At 45.1% G+C, this 18,457-nt stretch overlaps 1 protein-coding gene across 1 annotated transcript in view; it reads left to right on the top strand.

The window, feature by feature from the left end:
- LOC137383777 (ankyrin repeat and BTB/POZ domain-containing protein 2-like) overlaps positions 1–18,457 on the top strand; it is a 72,704-nt gene that overhangs the window by 47,116 nt on the left and 7,131 nt on the right. Inside the window, exons 5-13 of the mRNA XM_068056960.1 lie at positions 121–286; positions 1,968–2,057; positions 2,359–2,460; positions 5,866–5,953; positions 8,508–8,643; positions 9,000–9,220; positions 12,941–13,116; positions 13,680–13,785; positions 14,403–14,505. Coding sequence (XP_067913061.1) covers positions 121–286; positions 1,968–2,057; positions 2,359–2,460; positions 5,866–5,953; positions 8,508–8,643; positions 9,000–9,220; positions 12,941–13,116; positions 13,680–13,785; positions 14,403–14,505 — 1,188 coding nt within the window. The remainder of the gene's footprint in view (positions 1–120; positions 287–1,967; positions 2,058–2,358; positions 2,461–5,865; positions 5,954–8,507; positions 8,644–8,999; positions 9,221–12,940; positions 13,117–13,679; positions 13,786–14,402; positions 14,506–18,457) is intronic.

Consider the following 18,457-nt stretch of genomic DNA (forward strand, 5'->3'; position numbering starts at 1 on the left):
TAACCCAATTGAAGGTTCAAAGCTACAGGTGAAAGGAGGATGGTCAGTTGAACACAGATTTTCTTATCAGGTGTTAATATAACAAAATGAATTCCTCCTCTTCCTGTTTTACCCGGACAGGATTAACAGCACTTTGTGCACATCCCGGGGACTGGATGCCAAGCAGGCAGAGCAGAAGCTGAGGCGGAACCTGGGCTTTCAGATGTTGAACTCCGGCCGCACTGATTTGGTGAATGCAGCTGCTGCATTGCTGGGACCAGAGGGAATCAACACTTTCAGTGAGCAGGTAGGGGAGAGGTGACACAGGAATAAAGATATGTTTCTACATTGTTTTTAATATGCAATGGAGGCAGACAGCTAATGTTAGATTGTGGTTAAACCACATTGGTAGATCAGAAATAGTTTAAACTGTGTGCTTGCAAATATTATCTTGGATCACAATGCCACTCCTTCCTGAGTGATCTCATAATTTGGGAATAGCAAAGATAGAAAGCAAAGGTTGTTGAGATAACAATGGAAAAGGATGTTATTAAAGATAAGGCATTTATGGTTGTTTGACCTAAGAGTCATAAGCTAAACACTCAGTGACTTAAGTGAATTGTAAATTCACAAATCTGACCATATATGGGCAATGAAATTATGATAAAAGGGGCACAAAGCACCTTGGGAGGACACGAGACAACATCTGAACCCAACTGAATGTTCCAAGCGTTGAGTATGCAGGCAACTGTTTAATTACTGACAGACTGTAGTTAACTTCAATTAAAATTGTGTCTAACTGAGTTTGCATAGACTTAGATTAAATAATATTAAGTAATACAGTGAAATGATATTTCAGGTGTTCATTTGAATCCAGGTTGTGTTCTATTATATCAATGGCTAGATTTGATAACAAGTATTAACCGAACATTTTCAGTGTTTCCTTGTCCTCAATCTTGTATTAGAGGTAAAGAATAGGGAAATATGACAAGATCATATAACATCTCCATATAAGGCAATAGAAAAATATGACAAAATCCTATATAAATCCAACAGGCGAGATGGACAGGAGGCTCAGTCAACACACAGGATGGAAGGGAGGAGAGATTGGTTATCATACAGTACACTGGAGGTCTCTGTACATCTAATTATCATTAGTCAAGGTCTATCCTCCCCTGGTTGTAGAGATCTTTTATCAGGATGAGCTGATGACCATAGATTGTGTTTAATTCCTTGCAAATGGCATGCTCCACATGTTTCCATGTACTTTCCTACAGACAGAACATACTCTGGTGATGTATTCTGGAAGGTGTCTGTTGAAACTAAAGATGTTTCAGCATGTCATTGATCCAATTGACACTGCATTTTCCTAAATTACATCTTGAAGCATTAGCAGCTGTCGACTGACATCCTCTCGACTGTCCAAGTGTTAGAATACATAGATGTTTCTTCAGCCACCTTGACTTCTACTGTGGTGTGTAGTTGTACAGCCAACTCTGGGCATGAGTTTACTGGTGCAATAGAAACTCGAGTTTGCTCAATTGCAAAACCAATATTAAGCAAGAAGGTGAGAAGGGGAAGGAGGTTGGCTATCCATGTGACAGGAAAGTGAAATGAAAAGTCTGTCCAAGACACAGGAAGCTGAGAGGAGTTGATGCCTTGTGGTGGGAAACCATTGGTTCTGTCCTCTTCTGGTGTGTGGATTATACAATAATAAGTTTCAGCACAAATCCATGCCTCATAGGAACAAGCATTGTTTGTTGGGTTACGTTAATCATCTTACCGCAGTGATATATGGGGCAAAACACCCCTCATAAAAACTTAGAGGGCCGTGCTAAATAACCACTCAGTCTCCACATCTCACTCAATGTGTGATGGTGACCTCTAATCTTTTCCTTTCTTTGTGGGACCCATGGTCTCACAGGGACCACTTCATCCCAGAGCTGATTACTTATGTGTGGCAATTTGATGCTATTTCTTCTGCTCAGGGGCTGACTCCGCTGATGTACGCAGCTAGCAGTGGGGATGAGGCTATGGTCCAGATCCTGCTGACTTCTGGAGCAGACATTGACACTCAGGTAAGACATTGATTACTGACAGACAGCCAGCACATGAAAGTGCTTCAAAATATATCACCGCATTCCATGAGAGTAATCCACGGGGCGTACTTGTAACACACGCACGCTGGCACAGTGTCGGGTATTCCTGTAATACACGGACTCTGACACAGAGAGGGGTTTTCCTGTAACACACGTAGCATGACAGAGTGTGGGGTATTCCTGTAACATATGGAGCTTGACACAGTGTGATGTATTGATTAATTTTAGGGCTGACATGCTAAGTTAGCAAAACTCCTGAGGTGTTGTGCTTGATTTGCAGGTACCAAGTAATTCCCAGAAGTGCATGTCCGTTCATGCTGAGACTCGACATTGGACCGCCCTCACTTTCGCTGTTGCATTTGGTCATCTGCCTGTCGCACAGGTATGGGAGTTGGTCAATGTTATACGTTTAGTCGAGTGAATGTTGAATTCTTCCCACTTCCCCTGGATTGGTGAAGCATGACACCACGCAGTCAGGACCCTGTCACTGTTTGGGAGACTTTGATCTACCTCAGGAGCAGGGTTTTTAGTTATCGGTCAAAGGTGTTAGGCCATGCAAGCCTGTCACTCTCAGTGGATCTACTGCATCCATTCTCATACCATATCCCTTCTCTCCATTGTCACCGTGCTGTTAGCTGTGTCTCAATGGGTAACACTCTCATCTGAGTCACAGGTTTGTGGGTCCATGTCTGTAGAGCCTTGAGCTCATAATTGAGGCCAACACTCCAGTGCAGTACTGAGGGAGTGCCACACTGTCATGATGCCACCTGTCGGATGAGAAATTAAACCAAGGCCCTGTCTCCTCTTTCAGGTGGATGTAAAAGATTCCATGGCACTCTTTTAAAGAAGAGCAGGGGAGTTCTGTCCAGTCTTGGGCCTAACCATCTTCAGCTGCTTCATCAATGACCTAGATGTGGGGATGATCACTGATGATTGCACAGTGTTCAGTACCATTCATAACTCCTCAGATACTGGAGTAGTCCATGCCCGCATGCAACAAGACCTAGACAGCATTCAGGCTTGGGCTGATAAGTGGCAAGTAACATTTGCACCACACAAGTGCCAGACAATGACCATCTCAAAAAGAGAATCTAAGCACCTTCCCTTGACATTCAACAGCATTACCATGGCTGAATCATCCACCATCAAGATCCTGAGGCTTACCATTGACCAGAAACTTAACTAGACCAGCCATAAAAATACTGTGGCTGCAAGAGCAGGCCAGGGGCTGGGGGTTCTGTGGCAAGTAACTCACCCCTTGACTCCACAATCTACAAGGCACAAGTCAGGAGTGTGATGGAATACTCTCCACTTGCCTGGATGGGTGCAGCTCCAAAAACACTCGAGAAGCTCAACACCATTCAGGACAAAGCAGCCTGCTTGATCTGCACCCCATCCACAAACATTCACTCACTCCATCACCGACACACAGTGGCAGCAGTGTGAACCATATGCAAGATGCATGGCAGTAACTCGCTAAGGCTCCTTCCAAACCCGCGACCACTACCACCTAGAAGGACAAGGGCAGCAGATGCATGGGAACACCACCATCTGCAAGTTCCCCTCCAAGTCACACACCATCCTGACTTTGAACTATATTGCTGTTCCTTCACTGTCGCTGGGTCAAAAACCTGGAACTCCCTTCCTAACAGCACTGTGGGTGTACCTACACCAGATAGACTGCAGCGTTAAAGAGGGCAGCTCACCACCACCTTCTCAGGGGCAATTAGGGATGGGCATAAAATGCTGGCCTAACCAGTGATGCCCACATCCCATGAACAAATAAAAAAAAGTTTCCCAGCCAATATTTATGCTTCAGCCAACATCACTAAAACAGATTATCTGGTCATTATAATATTTTAGGACCTGGCTGTGTACAGAATGGCTGCCACATTTATAGAATCATAGAATAGTACAACAGAGAATGCGGCCACTTGGCCAATTGCGCTGTGGTGGATATTTCCTACATTGCAACAGTGACCACACTTCAGAAAATTGGCTGTAAAGCACTTTTGGGTGTCCAGATGTTATGAATGGTATTGTAGAATTGCAAATTATTTCTTTCCTTTCTCAGTTGAGACTATAGTGACCGTGCCTGTCAGTGTGTGGGAATGGATAAGGGTAGAGAAGGCCAACTGTCCCATGTATGTCCTCTAACGTATAATCCTGACAGGCTGTGGCACGGATGGAGCTGTGGCTCCTCCAGGGTTGGGGAAAGTTGTCTGTAGAAGATTCCAGAATGGGATGTGTACCACAGAAACATTTCAAATCCAACTGTTCCTGTACTCTCCAGAGAGCCGGAGGCTCCTGTTAACCAGTGCTTTACACGGGTCCTCATGGTAGCACAACTGAGCATCTGTAGATGGGCTGCAGGCAGTTACAACCAAACCGCACAAGCCTCTTATCCCTTTAGTCCTACATTTTTATTTGCAATGTGTTCCATATTCCTCTGTGTGACTCATTTATTCGATATATTTAAGTGAGAAACATAGGAACATGAGTGGATTATTCAGCTTCTCTCGCCTGTTCTGCCATTCAGTTACATCATGGCTGATCTCTAATTCAAATCCATTGACCAGCCTTAGCTCCACAGAAAGTCTTATTGAACAAAAATCTATCAATCTCACGCGAAACTTTCACTTGAACCCCAGCATCCACAGCATTTTGGGGTTTCAGATTTCCACAACCTTTTGTGTGAAAATGTTCTTCCTGAATTCACTTCTGAATGGCAAGGCTCTAATTTTAAAGTTATGGCCCCTTATTTTGCACTTCCCTACAGAGCAAACATTTCTCTGTATGTGCCCTATTGAATCCCTTTGTCGTTTTGAAACACCCCAGTTAGATCACCACTGCATGCAAGATGGAGAAGGGAATAAAGGGATATGGGTGGGGACTGGGTGGGACCAGAGGGATAGGGGCAGAGTAGCATCAGAGGTAGAGGGCCAGGGTGGGAATAGAGGGGTACAGGACAGGGTGGGAATAGAGGGATCCACGGGCAGGCTGGGAATAGAGGGATACTGGGGCAGGCTGGGAATAGAGGGCTATGGGAGGCAGGGTGGGAATAGAGGGATACTGGGGCAGGCTGGGAATAGAGGGATACTGGGGCAGGCTGGGAATAGAGGGCTACGGGAGGCAGGGTGGGAATAGAGGGATACTGGGGCAGGCTGGGAATAGAGGGCTACGGGAGGCAGGGTGGGAATAGAGGGATACAAGAGGCAGGGTTGGAATAGAGGGATACAAGAGGCAGGGTTGGAATAGAGGGATACAAGAGACAGGGTGGGAATAGAGGAATACAAAAGGCAGGGTGGGAATAGAGGGATACGGGAGGCAGGGTGGGAATAGAGGGATACAAGAGGCAGGGTGGGAAAAGAGGGATATGGGAGCATGGTGGGAATAGAGGAATACAAGGGGCAGGGTGGGAATAGAGGGATACAAGAGGCAGGGTGGGAATAGAGGGATATAAGAGGCAGGGTGGGAATAGAGGGATACAAGAGGCAGGGTGGGAATAGAGGGTTACAAGAGGCAGGGTGGGAATAGAGGGATACGGGAGCATGGTGGGAATAGAGGGATACAAGAGGCAGGGTGGGAATAGAGGGATACGGGAGCATGGTGGGAAGAGGAATACAAGGGGCAGGGTGGGAATAGAAATAATTGGAGTGGGAGGAGGCATAGACCAATTGAGCTGAAAAGCCTGTTTCTGTCTATAGATACTATTTCTAGGTGTTTAATTAAATGCAAGACTATGTTGTTCTCTTCTGTGTGACATTCTCTGTCTCTGTCTATACAGCTGCTGTTGGATGCCGGGGCCCATGTCGAAGGCTGCGTTAGTGAAGGAAGCTGGTCGGAAACTCCTCTGCAGCTTGCAGCCGCAGCAGGTACAAAACAGCTAGGAGGAGGGCGGGTGTTGGGCAGGGATTAGAGGGAGCATGTCTGGCCTATCAGACAAGACCTGTTTCCGTGATGATAGGAGCAATTCATCAGATTGGCACCCTATTTATTTTTGATTTGTGCTGTAGTCAGTATAAACATTGAAGCTGCTGGCCTACTAATAGGTCAGAGTTCAGAGACTTTGAAAAAGATGACCTAAAAATTTTATAATAAATTTTCAATGCAAGTGATGAAAATTGGACCTAAACCTATTATCACTCACAGTTGTTTCTTCTGTTAAAAAGAACACATCAAGATATCACACCCTATTTTTAAGATATCCTACCCTATGTCACACAGTGTATAAGATGTCCTTCCCTATGTCACACAGTGTATAAGATGTCCTTCCCTTGTCACACAGTGTATAAGATGTCCTTCTCTATATCCCCACTGACCGAGCTGACCAAGCCCCAAAGGACATATCTGCCAAACTGGGACTGCGGCAGCTGGTGAGAGAACTAACACAAGGGAAAAACCTACTTGATCTTGTTCTCAATAATCCACCTGATGCAAAGTCCTTGTGGCGACAAAGTCCAGTCTTCACATTGAGGATACCCTCCATCATGTTGTGCACCACCACGCTAAATGAAATAGACTTAGAACAGATCGAGCAGCTCAAAACTGGGCATCCATGAGGCACTGTGGGCCACCAGCAGCAGAATTGCATTCACAATCTGTAACCTGATTTCCTGACATATCCCTCACTCCATCATTACCATCACGAACTAACCCTTGTTCAATCAGGTGTGCAGGACAGCATGCCAGGAGTAGCAGCAAGCATACCTAAAAAGGATTTTCCAACCTGGTGAGGCTACAACCCAAGGACTACAAGCATGCTAAACAGTGGACGTAGGATGCTATAGACAGAGCTAAATGATCTCCCAATCAATGGATCAGATCAAAGCTCTACAGTCCTGCCACATCCAATTGTAAATAGTGGTGGACAATTAAACAACGAACGAGAGGAGGAGGCCCCACAAACATCCCCATCCTCAATTAGGATGTCAGTGCAAAAGATAAGGCTGAAACATTTGCAACCATCTTCAGCCAGAAGTGCCGAGTGGATGATCCATCTCAGCCTCCTCCCGAGGTCTTCACTATCACAGATGCCAGTCTTCAGCCAATTCGATTTACTCCATGTGATACTAAGAGATAGTTGAAGGCACTGGATACTGGAAAGGCTATGGGCCCTGAAAGTGGTTGTGGTATTGAAGACTTGCGAACATAAGAACATAACAAATAGGAGCAGGAGTAGGCCATTCAGCCCCTCAAGCCTGCCCTGCCATTCAATAAGATCATGGCTGATCTGTCCCAGGCCTCAACTCCTCTTTCGAGCCTGCTCCGCATAACCCTCGACTCCCCGAGATTTCAAAAATCTGTCTACCTCCTCCTTAAGTACATTTGTGAACTAGCCTCCACAACTCTCTGAGGTAGAGAATTCCAGAGATTCACCACCCTCTGAGAGAAGAAATTCCTTCGCATCGCAGTTTTAAATATGTGACCCCTTATTCTGTAACTATGTCCCCTAGTTCGAGATTCCCCCACCAGTGAAAACATATTCTCAACATCTACCCTCTCAAACCCGCTTAGAATCTTATATGTTTCAATAAAATCACCTCTCATTCTTCTAAACTCCAATGAATAAAGGCCTAACCTGTTTAGCTGTTCTTGATAAGACAACCCCTTCATCCCAGGAATCAGCCTAGTGAACCTTTTCTGAACTGCCTCCAATGCTAGTATATCCTTCCTTAAATATGTGGACCAAAACTGTACGCAGTACTCCAAGTGTGGCCTCACCAACACCCTGACTTCCCGAAGCCTGTCTACCATCTACAAGGCACAAGTTGCCTGGATAAGTGCAGCTCCAACAACACTCAAGAATCTCAACATTATCCAGGACAAAGCAGTCCGCTTGATCAACACCCCATCCACCACCTTAAACATTCACTTCCTCCACCACCGGCACACAGTGGCAGCAGTGTGTACAATCTGCAAGATCCACCGCAGCAACTCGCCAAGGATCCTTCGACAGCACTTTCCAAACCCGCGACCTCTACCACATAGAAGAAGAGCAGCAGACGCATGGGAACACCACCACTTACCAGTTCCCATTCAAGCCACACACCATCCTGACTTGGAAATATATCACCGTTTCCGTCAATGTTGCTGGGTCAAAATCCTGTAACTCTCTGCATAACAGCACTGTGGGTGTACCTACACCACATGACTGCAGTGGTTCAAGAAGATGGTTCACCACCACCTTTTTGGCAATTAGGGATGGGCAATAAATGCTGGCCTAGCTAACCATGCTCACATTCCATGAACGAATAATAAAAAAAAATCACACAATGCATATAATATACCCTTCCCTGTATCAAACACACTGTACAGGAGACCTCTTCTCTATAATTATTCATAATATGCACTATTGCTGCAGCTTTCCCCCTCTCCAGTACTCCTAAATGTCCTGTGCTCCTCTCACTCTCGCCCTCTCTTTCACAGGTCACCTAGATCTGGTCAGTGTGCTAATGGAGAAAGGAGCCGATCCGCTGGCGGGGTCCATTGGTAAAAATGGAGTCACTGCATCTCTGCAAGGAATTGCTAACCCTTTCAGTCAGGCTGCTGCCCACGGACACAGGTGAGAGATTGGGACAACCTCATGCCTTATACTGAGTGTGGGTAACAGAGAGCCTATACTGGGAGTGGGGTAGGTAATAGCTTTTTTTAACAGAGAGCCTTCTCTTGCGATTGCAGTTGGACAGAGAGACTGTTACAAGCGAGAGTATTATACTGTGCTCAAGGTGGGACAGAGTGTTGTAACTGACGAACCTTTTATTGAAGGGGGAGGGTATTTGTGAACAATTCCTCTGGGTACTGATGATTTACAATGATGTTTACAATGTTCTCTTTCACTGACTGGAATGTGCTGTTGTTCTCAGTTATATTGTTCATTTTTTTTTTTGTTAACGCAGTCTCTTTTTAATTATTGCTCAGGAATGTGCTGCAGAAGCTTCTGTCCCAGCCAGACACCCTGAACAGTGACATCATGTCCCTGGAGGACATCCTTGCTGAGGGAGCAGAGCTCAGCAACCAGCAGACTCCAAAAGCCGGGCTAAACCGCAGCAGCAAAGCACGAAGGAAAGCGCTGCAGGATGCCCTCTATCAGAGTGCTGAGCATAACTACCTTGACATCACCATGGAATTGCGCAACCTGGGTGAGTATAGAACCTCAGCATGTGCTGTCACAGTAAGAGCTCTTTAAACTCTCACAACACATTCCCAGAATGTTTCTGCCTTTCTCTAGTCTCCCTGTGCCTCAGTGGCTGGGATGATGCATCTCTGTGTGGACTGATAACTGGGCCAGTGACCGAGGGAACCTTGCCCTATGTTTCACTCTCCATCTGTCTGTGGCGAGTGGTCAGCACTCAGTTCAGATTCTGGGCCTGATTTAGGGTTGCCTGTCCTGCAGTTAACTCTTCCACTTTCAGATCAAAAAAGCAGCTTGTCGTGTCAGTGATCGCAGTTTCATAGATGACCTCAATGTGGCAGCACTCAGTTACTCATCAGTGCTCCCATTTCCCAGTCAACCCATTATTGTTCCCATCTCACCCAGTGGCGGGCAATTTCCTAAGAGCTGCTCCTGTTCTGATGATGTAACATTGCCAGAAATGCTGCTGAAACCCTGTTTTCATGTGTAAAGTTACAACAGCGGATTGGAAGCAGGTCAGACAATTCCTGACCAATATCTTCTCGTCCTTGGCTTCATCTGCAGCCAATCCCTCATAACGATCTCACAAATCTCCCTTGTCTCCCCCACTACTCAGCGATAACTGCCTTCGATCCTGGGGATTTATTTTAACTATCGTGTTTATATTGAAATCATTAATTTTGTGTGGGTTATCTCTGGTTGTCAGAGGGTATGTTGCTCATGTCTTGGAGAAAGCAATCATGCAGAATGTTTGTTATTGTATCAAATTCAAGCCTGCTGCTCTCAAGTCTCCCCATGTTGAAATTCCCCATTGACCACCTGTAACTTCACTTGTTTATAACATGCCATAGACCTCTGCTGGCAATCACAGGTATTGTGCCTGTCTGCACAGCCTCTGGGCGGGGAAACACCTATTTGGTATTTTCAGAACTTCACAAGAAAGAAAGACCTTGCATTTCTGTAGAACCTTTCACAACTTCAGGATGTTCCAAAGCGCTTTTCAACCAATGAAGTACTTTTGAACAAGTGTAGTCACTGTTGTAATGTAAGAAACACAGCAGCCAATTTGCACACAGCAAACTCCCACAAACTGCAATACGATAATGACCAGATGTTTAGTGATGTTGGTTCGGGGATAAATATTGGACAGGACACCAGGCATAACTGCCCTGTTGCTTTTCGAATCGTGCTGTGGGATCTTTTATGTCCACCTGAGAGGGCAGACAGGATCTTGGTTTAGTGTCACATCCAAAACATGAGACCACTGACAGTACAGCACTCCCTCAGTACTGCACTGGAGTGTCAGTCTGGATTATGGCCTCAAGTCTCTGGAGTGGGACTTGAACCCATGACATTCTGAATCAGAGGCAAGAGTGCTACCACTGTCAAAGCTAATACCACAGAACATAGAACAAGATACAACACAGAAGGAGGCCATTCAGCCCATCATGTCCACACCGGACGAATAAGCTATCCACCAAACTCATCCCACCTTCCAGCACCTGGTCCATAGCCCCACAGGTTGCAGCACCTTGGGCGCATGTCCAGGTACCTTTTAAAAGACTTAGGGTTTCTGCCTCCACCACCGATCCTGGCAGTGAATTCCAGACACCCACCAAAAAGATTTTCCTCATGTCCCCTCTAATCCTTTTACCAATCACCTTAAATCTGCATCCCCTGGTAACCAACCTCCCCGGCAGGGGAAACAGGTCCTTCCTGTCTACTCTATCTCGGCCCCCTCATAATTTTGTACATCTCAATCAAGTTACCCCTCAGCCTCCTCAATTCCAGGGAAAAGAACCCTAGCCTATACAATCTTTCCTCATAGCTGCAACCCTCAAGCCCTGGCAACATTCTTGTAAATCTCCTTTGCACTCTCTCCAGAGCAATTATGTCCTTCCTGTAATGTGGTGACCAGAACTGTATGCAGTACTTCAGCTGCGGCCTGACCAGTGCTCCATACAGCTCTAGCATCACATCCCTGCTTTTGTACTCTCTAACTCAGCCAATAAAGGAAAGCAATCCATATGTCTTCTTCACCACTCTATCTACCTGTCCTGCCACCTTCAGGGACCTATGGACATGCACGCCAAGGTTTCTCACTTCTTCTACCCCTCTCAATATCCTCCTGTTTATTGTGTATTCCCTCGCTTTATTTGCCCTCCCCAAATGCATCACCTCACACTTCTCTGGATTGAATTCCATTAGCCACTTTTCCGCCCACTCAACCAAACCATTGATATCATTCTGGAGTCCATGACTCTCCTCTTCACTATTAACTGCACGGCCAAATTTTGTGTCATCAGCAAATTTCCCAATCATGCCTCCTATATTTGAGTCCAAATCATTAATATATACCACAAACAGCAAGGGACCCAACATTGAGCCCTGTGGAACACCACTGGAAACCACCTTCCATTCACAAAAACATCCGTCGACTACTACCCTTTGTTTTCTGTCACTGAGCCAATTCTGAATCCAACCTGCCACATTCCCCTGTATTCCATGGGCTTTCATTTTACTGACCAGTCTGCCGTGCGGGACCTTGTCAAATGACTTATTAAAATCCATGTCAACCGCATCCACTGCACTACCCTCATCAATCCTCCGTGTTACTTCTTCAAAAATCTCAATCAAGTTAGTAAGACATGACCCTCCCTTAACAAATCCATGCTGACTATCCCTGATTAATCTGTGCCTTTCTAAGTGGCAGTTCATCCTGTCCCTAAGAATAGATTCTAACAATTTACCCAGCACAGAGGTCAGACTGACTGGGCTATAATTACCTGGCTTATCCCTCGCACCGTTTTTAAACAATGGTACCACGTTCGCAGACCTCCAGTCATCTGGTACCTCACCTACATCTAATGAGGATTTGAAGATGATCCGGTGCAAAACATCCGGTCCTGGCGATTTATCCACTTTCAAGGATGTCAGACCTCAAGCACTTCCTCTCTCATTATGCTTATCTTATCTAATATTTCACACTTCTCCTCTTTAACTACAATGTCTATATCAACCCTCTCCTCTGTGAAAACAGAGACAAAAAACTCATTAAGAACCCTGTCCATATCTTCTGCATCCACACATAAGTTCCCTTATACATCTCTGATAGGCCCTACCCTTTCCTTCGTTATCCTCTTACTCTTAATGTACTGATAAAACATCTTTGGGTTTTCCTTGATTTTACCTGTCAATAATTTTTCATATCCTCTCTTTGCTTTTCTAATTTCCTTTTTTACTTCACCCCTGCACTTTGTATACTCCTCTAGGCTTTATAAAGTAGTAAGATATTTGCAATCATCATAAGCTTTCTTTTTTTGCTTTAACTTACCCTGTAAGCTTCTAGATCACCAGGGAGCTCTAGATTTGGCAGTACCACTCTTTATCTTTGTGAGAACATGCCTACACTGTGCCTGTAGTATCTTGCTCTTGAATGCCTCCCACTGGTTTGCCACAGATTTTCCTTCAAGTAGCTGCATCTAGTCCACCTTCACCAGGTCACCTCTCAGTTTAGTGAACAGAATGTGTCTCATTCTTCCCTGATCTTCTATCTTCCCTTAGCTGATATTAGACTTGATCAAGCCTGTGCTCTGGGGTATGTGAAGTTTACAAAGGTCAGATATTCCTGTGCCGCAGGTAATATCCCCTTTCTCTTTCACTGAGGGGATTACTGTTGGATGTCAGCCCCCTTTTGTTCACGACGGTCTGTTCTTTTCACCCCAAGGTGTCCCTTGGACTCTGCATTCCTGGCTGAAGTCCCTGGAAACCTCGTTCACCCAGCGTCACTGGCTCATCACTCTGCAGCTGCTGAAAGAATTTGATACTGTGAAGGATGTGTATAGCCAAGAGATGATCTCCCGGGGACTGACCCTGATGTTCGACATATTCCGCCTGAGCAAGGTACAGCACTGTGCAATCTCCTCCTCATATTCTCTCACAGTCTCTGATATTACATGCCCCTATCCAGCAGTCTCTGATATTACAGGCCCTAATCTAACAGTCTCTGATATTATAGGTCCTAATCTCACAGTCTCTGATATTGCAGGTCTCAATCTAACAGTCTCTGGTAACAAAATATGAGTTACATAACCTCTTGTAGTACAATGTGATAGTACAAATCCCACTCTCACACTGTGAAGCTCTAACAGTCTTTGAAATTACAAATCTCATTGTAAAAGCACTTATTGCAGACCCCTGCTCTGCCAACTATGTGCCTGACCTTGATGGCTGAAATGCATTCTAGGAAGAATGTATGGAAGGTTACAGCCTCTATAACTTTGTAACAGTAAGCTGGGACAGTGATTGGTCAATGATGGAGTATACAAGGTTTTAAAGGTTTGACTGCTCTGAGTGAAATGAGTCTGAGATTACTGGGAGCTGAGTGACTGTCAGATATTTATCGAACCGGTCGGACACAGACCAGTTGATTGACTTGACGTGGTGTCTTTGTGTTACATTTTCAGAACGATTCTATTATTCAACAGCTAGCAGCCATCTTTAGCTATTGCTATGGACCCTACCCCATCCCTATGATCCAGGAGACTGGGGAGAAGATCAAGGCTCCAGTTGGTGAGTATTGCACGGTGTCCTCAACCAGATGGAACTGCATGGTCGCCTCGCCTTCAGTACTACCAACATGGCAATTCTGTCCCACTGGTGTTGCACCATGGAGCCAGCTCCAACGGACCCGTTACTTGAAGATGAATGAGCCCAATTGAGTATTGGGATACCCTTTGTTATTTTGCAACAAATTTTCTAATAAAGTATTTCCCTTACTGTTCTGGAACACTTAAAGGTTGGCACTGAGGTCCAAAGGGCAACCTGAGGGCTGTGTTTTAGTTTGGGTGGAGAATACAGATGTGGCCAGCTTCAATATTTTGCATCTGAGGAAAGGATTAATTCTAAACCCCAAGGGAGTGGCCCGGACCGACACAACACATTCCATCTTGATAATGTCAGGTGTATAAAGTGTCCTTGTGATGCATGAGACTCTAGGTTGTGTCACTTTGAGCATCTCAGAGCCTTTCCCTGAATATTGCACTTGAGTTGAAAGCTGTTTGCAATAGACTGTCCTTTCCCTGGGGTATCACAGTGTGGGATGGGTTTTGTAGGGCAGGGCCACTCTGCTGGGGTGAGGTGAGGACAGATGGTTATAGATTTAACTCCCTAATCATTCCTTTCTGCAGACCCCATTCTACTGAATAACCAGGAACAGCCAGACATCACATTTCTGGTGGAGAGGAAGCTATTCTACGGACATAAGGCACTGCTGTCAACTGCCTCACCCCGGTAAGACCCTGTGGTTCACCAAACTGTGTGCCAGTCAGTTCTGTACATTCGCAGATTAATGCATTGTGCTGAGGCAGGGAGATCCTATTGGTTCCATCCAAATCACATTGCTTATAACTTAAATTAATGCAATGTGAATTGATCCATGAAGCCAAGAATGCAGACTCTTTGGGCTTTGCAGCAACCGCAGGATGAAAGTGCCCACTAAATTAGTGTCAGGAGCTGCTGTCTTTATATCCTTAGTAAAATCAGTAACCTGTACCTCTGATTGTGCAGTGTCAGGAGCTGCTGTCTGAATATTCGCAGTAAAATCAGTAAACTGTACCTCCGATTGTGCAGTGTCAGGAGTTGCTGTCTGAATATTCGCAGTAAAATCAGTAACCTGTACCTCCGATTGTGCAGTGTCAGGAGCTGCTGTCTGAATATTCACAGTAAAATCAGTAACCTGTACCTCTGATTGTGCAGTGTCAGGAGCTGCTGTCTGAATATTCTCAGTAAAATCAGTAACCTGTACCTCCGATTGTGCAGTGTCAGGAGTTGCTGTCTGAATATTCGCAGTAAAATCAGTAACCTGTACCTCCGATTGTGCAGTGTAAGGAGCTGCTGTCTGAATATTCGCAGTAAAATCAGTAACCTGTACCTCCGATTGTGCAGTGTCAGGAGCTGCTGTCTGAATATTCGCAGTAAAATCAGTAACCTGTACCTCCGATTGTGCAGTGTCAGGAGCTGCTGTCTGAATATTCACAGTAAAATCAGTAACCTGTACCTCCAACTGTGCAGTGTCAGGAGCTGCTGTCTGAATATTCACAGTAAAATCAGTAACCTGTACCTCCGATTGTGCAGTGTCAGGAGCTGCTGTCTGAATATTCACAGTAAAATCAGTAACCTGTATCTCCGATTGTGCAGTGTCAGGAGCTGCTGTCTGAATATTCACAGTAAAATCAGTAACCTGTACCTCCAACTGTGCAGTGTCAGGAGCTGCTGTCTGAATATTCACAGTAAAATCAGGAACCTGTACCTCCGATTGTGCAGTGTCAGGAGCTGCTGTCTGAATATTCACAGTAAAATCAGTAACCTGTACCTCCAACTGTGCAGTGTCAGGAGCTGCTGTCTGAATATTCTCAGTAAAATCAGTAACCTGTACCTCTGATTGTGCAGTGTCAGGAGCTGCTGGCTTTATACTATCAGTAAAATCAGTAACCTGTACCTCCGATTGAACAGTGTCAGGAGCTGCTGTCTTTATATTTTCAGTAAAATTAGTAACCTGTACCTCCGATTGTGCAGTGTCAGGAGCTGCTGTCTGAATATTCACAGTAAAATCAGTAAACTGTACCGTGTCAGGAGTTGCTGTCTGAATATTCGCAGTAGAATCAGTAACCTGTACCTCCGATTGTGCAGTGTCAGGAGCTGCTGTCTGAATATTCGCAGTAAAATCAGTAACCTGTACCTCCGATTGTGCAGTGTCAGGAGCTGCTGTCTGAATATTCACAGTAAAATCAGTAACCTGTACCTCCGATTGTGTAGTGTCAGGAGCTGCTGTCTGAATATTCATAGTAAAATCAGTAATCTGTACCTCCGATTGTGCAGTGTCAGGAGCTGCTGTCTGAATATTCACCGTAAAATCAGAAACCTGTACCTCCGATTGTGCAGTGTCAGGAGCTGCTGTCTGAATATTCACAGTAAAATCAGTAACCTGTACCTCCAACTGTGCAGTGTCAGGAGCTGCTGTCTGAATATTCATAGTAAAATCAGTAACCTGTACCTCCGATTGTGCAGTGTCAGGAGCTGCTGTCTGAATATTCACAGTAAAATCAGTAACCTGTACCTCCAACTGTGCAGTGTCAGGAGCTGCTGTCTGAATATTCACAGTAAAATCAGTAACCTGTACCTCCGATTGTGCAGTGTCAGGAGCTGCTGTCTGAATATTCACAGTAAAATCAGTAACCTGTACCTCCGATTGTGCAGTGTCAGGAGCTGCTGGCTTTATACTATCAGTAAAATCAGTAACCTGTACCTCCAACTGTGCAGTGTCAGGAGCTGCTGTCTGAATATTCTCAGTAAAATCAGTAACCTGTACCTCTGATTGTGCAGTGTCAGGAGCAGCTGGCTTTATACTATCAGTAAAATCAGTAACCTGTACCTCCGATTGTGCAGTGTCAGGAGCTGCTGTCTGAATATTCGCAGTAAAATCAGTAACCTGTACCTCCGAATGTGCAGTGTCAGGAGCTGCTGTCTGAATATTCACAGTAAAATCAGTAACCTTACCTCCGACTGTGCAGTGTCAGGAGCTGCAGTCTGAATATTCACAGTAAAATCAGTAACCTGTACCTCCGATTGTGCAGTGTCAGGAGCTGCTGTCTGAATATTCACAGTAAAATCAGTAACCTGTACCTCCGATTGTGCAGTGTCAGGAGCTGCTGTCTGAATATTCATAGAAAAATCAGTAACCTGTACCTCCGATTGTGCAGTGTCAGGAGCTGCTGTCAGAATATTCACTGTAAAATCAGTAACCTGTACCTCCAACTGTGCAGTGTCAGGAGCTGCTGTCTGAATATTCTCAGTAAAATCAGTAACCTGTACCTCTGATTGTGCAGTGTCAGGAGCTGCTGGCTTTATACTATCAGTAAAATCAGTAACCTATACCTCTGATTGTGCAGTGTCAGGAGCTGCTGTCTTTATATTTTCAGTAAAATTAGTAACCTGTACCTCCAACTGTGCAGTGTCAGGAGCTGCTGTCTGAATATTCTCAGTAAAATCAGTAACCTGTACTTCCGATTGTGCAGTGTCAGGAGCTGCTGGCTTTATACTATCAGTAAAATCAGTAACCTGTACCTCCGATTGTGCAGTGTCAGGAGCTGCTGTCTGAATATTCGCAGTAAAATCACGAACCTGTACCTCCAATTGTGCAGTGTCAGGAGCTGCTGTCTTTATATTTTCAGTAAAATCAGTAACCTGTACCTCCGATTGTGCAGTGTCAGGAGCTGCTGTCTTTATATTTTCAGTATAATCAGTAACCTGTACCTCCGATTGTACAGTGTCAGGAGCTGCTGTCTGAATATTCACAGTAAAATCAGTAACCTGTACCTCCAACTGTGCAGTGACAGGAGCTGCTGTCTTTATATTTTCAGTAAAATCAGTAACCTGTACCTCCGATTGTACAGTGTCAGGAGCTGCTGTCTGAATATTCACAGTAAAATCAGTAACCTGTACCTCCAACTGTGCAGTGTCAGGAGCTGCTGTCTGAATATTCGCAGTAACATCAGTAACCTGTACCTCCGATTGTGCAGTGTCAGGAGCTGCTGTCTGAATATTCACAGTAAAATCAGTAACCTGTACCTCCGATTGTGCAGTGTCAGGAGCTGCTGTCTGAATATTCACATTAAAATCAGTAACCTGTACCTCTGATTGTGTAGTGTCAGGAGCTGCTGTCTGAATATTCTCAGCAAAATCAGTAACCTGTACCTCCGATTGTGCAGTGTCAGGAGCTGCTGTCTGTATATCAGCAACCTGTACCTCCGATTGTGCAGTGTCAGGAGCTGCTGTCTGAATATTCACAGTAAAATCAGTAACCTGTACCTCTGATTGTGTAGTGTCAGGAGCTGCTGTCTGAATATTTGCAGTAAAATCAGTAACCTGTACCTCCAATTGTGCAGTGTCAGGAGCTGCTGTCTGAATATTCACAGTAAAATCAGTCACCTGTACCTCCGATTGTGCACTGTCAGGAGCTGCTGTCTGTATATCAGTAACCTGTACCTCCGACTGTGCAGTGTCAGGAGCTGCTGTCTGTATATTTGCAGTAAAATCAGTAACCTGTACCTCTGATTGTGCAGTATCAGGAGCTGCTGTCTATATATCAGTAAGCTGTACCTCTGATTGTGCAGTTTCAGGAGCTGCTGTCTATATGTCAGTAACCTGTACCTCTGATTGTGCAGTATCAGGAGCTGCTGTCTAT

This window comes from Heterodontus francisci, chromosome 25 (genome assembly GCF_036365525.1).
Source record: "Heterodontus francisci isolate sHetFra1 chromosome 25, sHetFra1.hap1, whole genome shotgun sequence".
Taxonomy (NCBI): Eukaryota; Metazoa; Chordata; class Chondrichthyes; order Heterodontiformes; family Heterodontidae; genus Heterodontus; species Heterodontus francisci.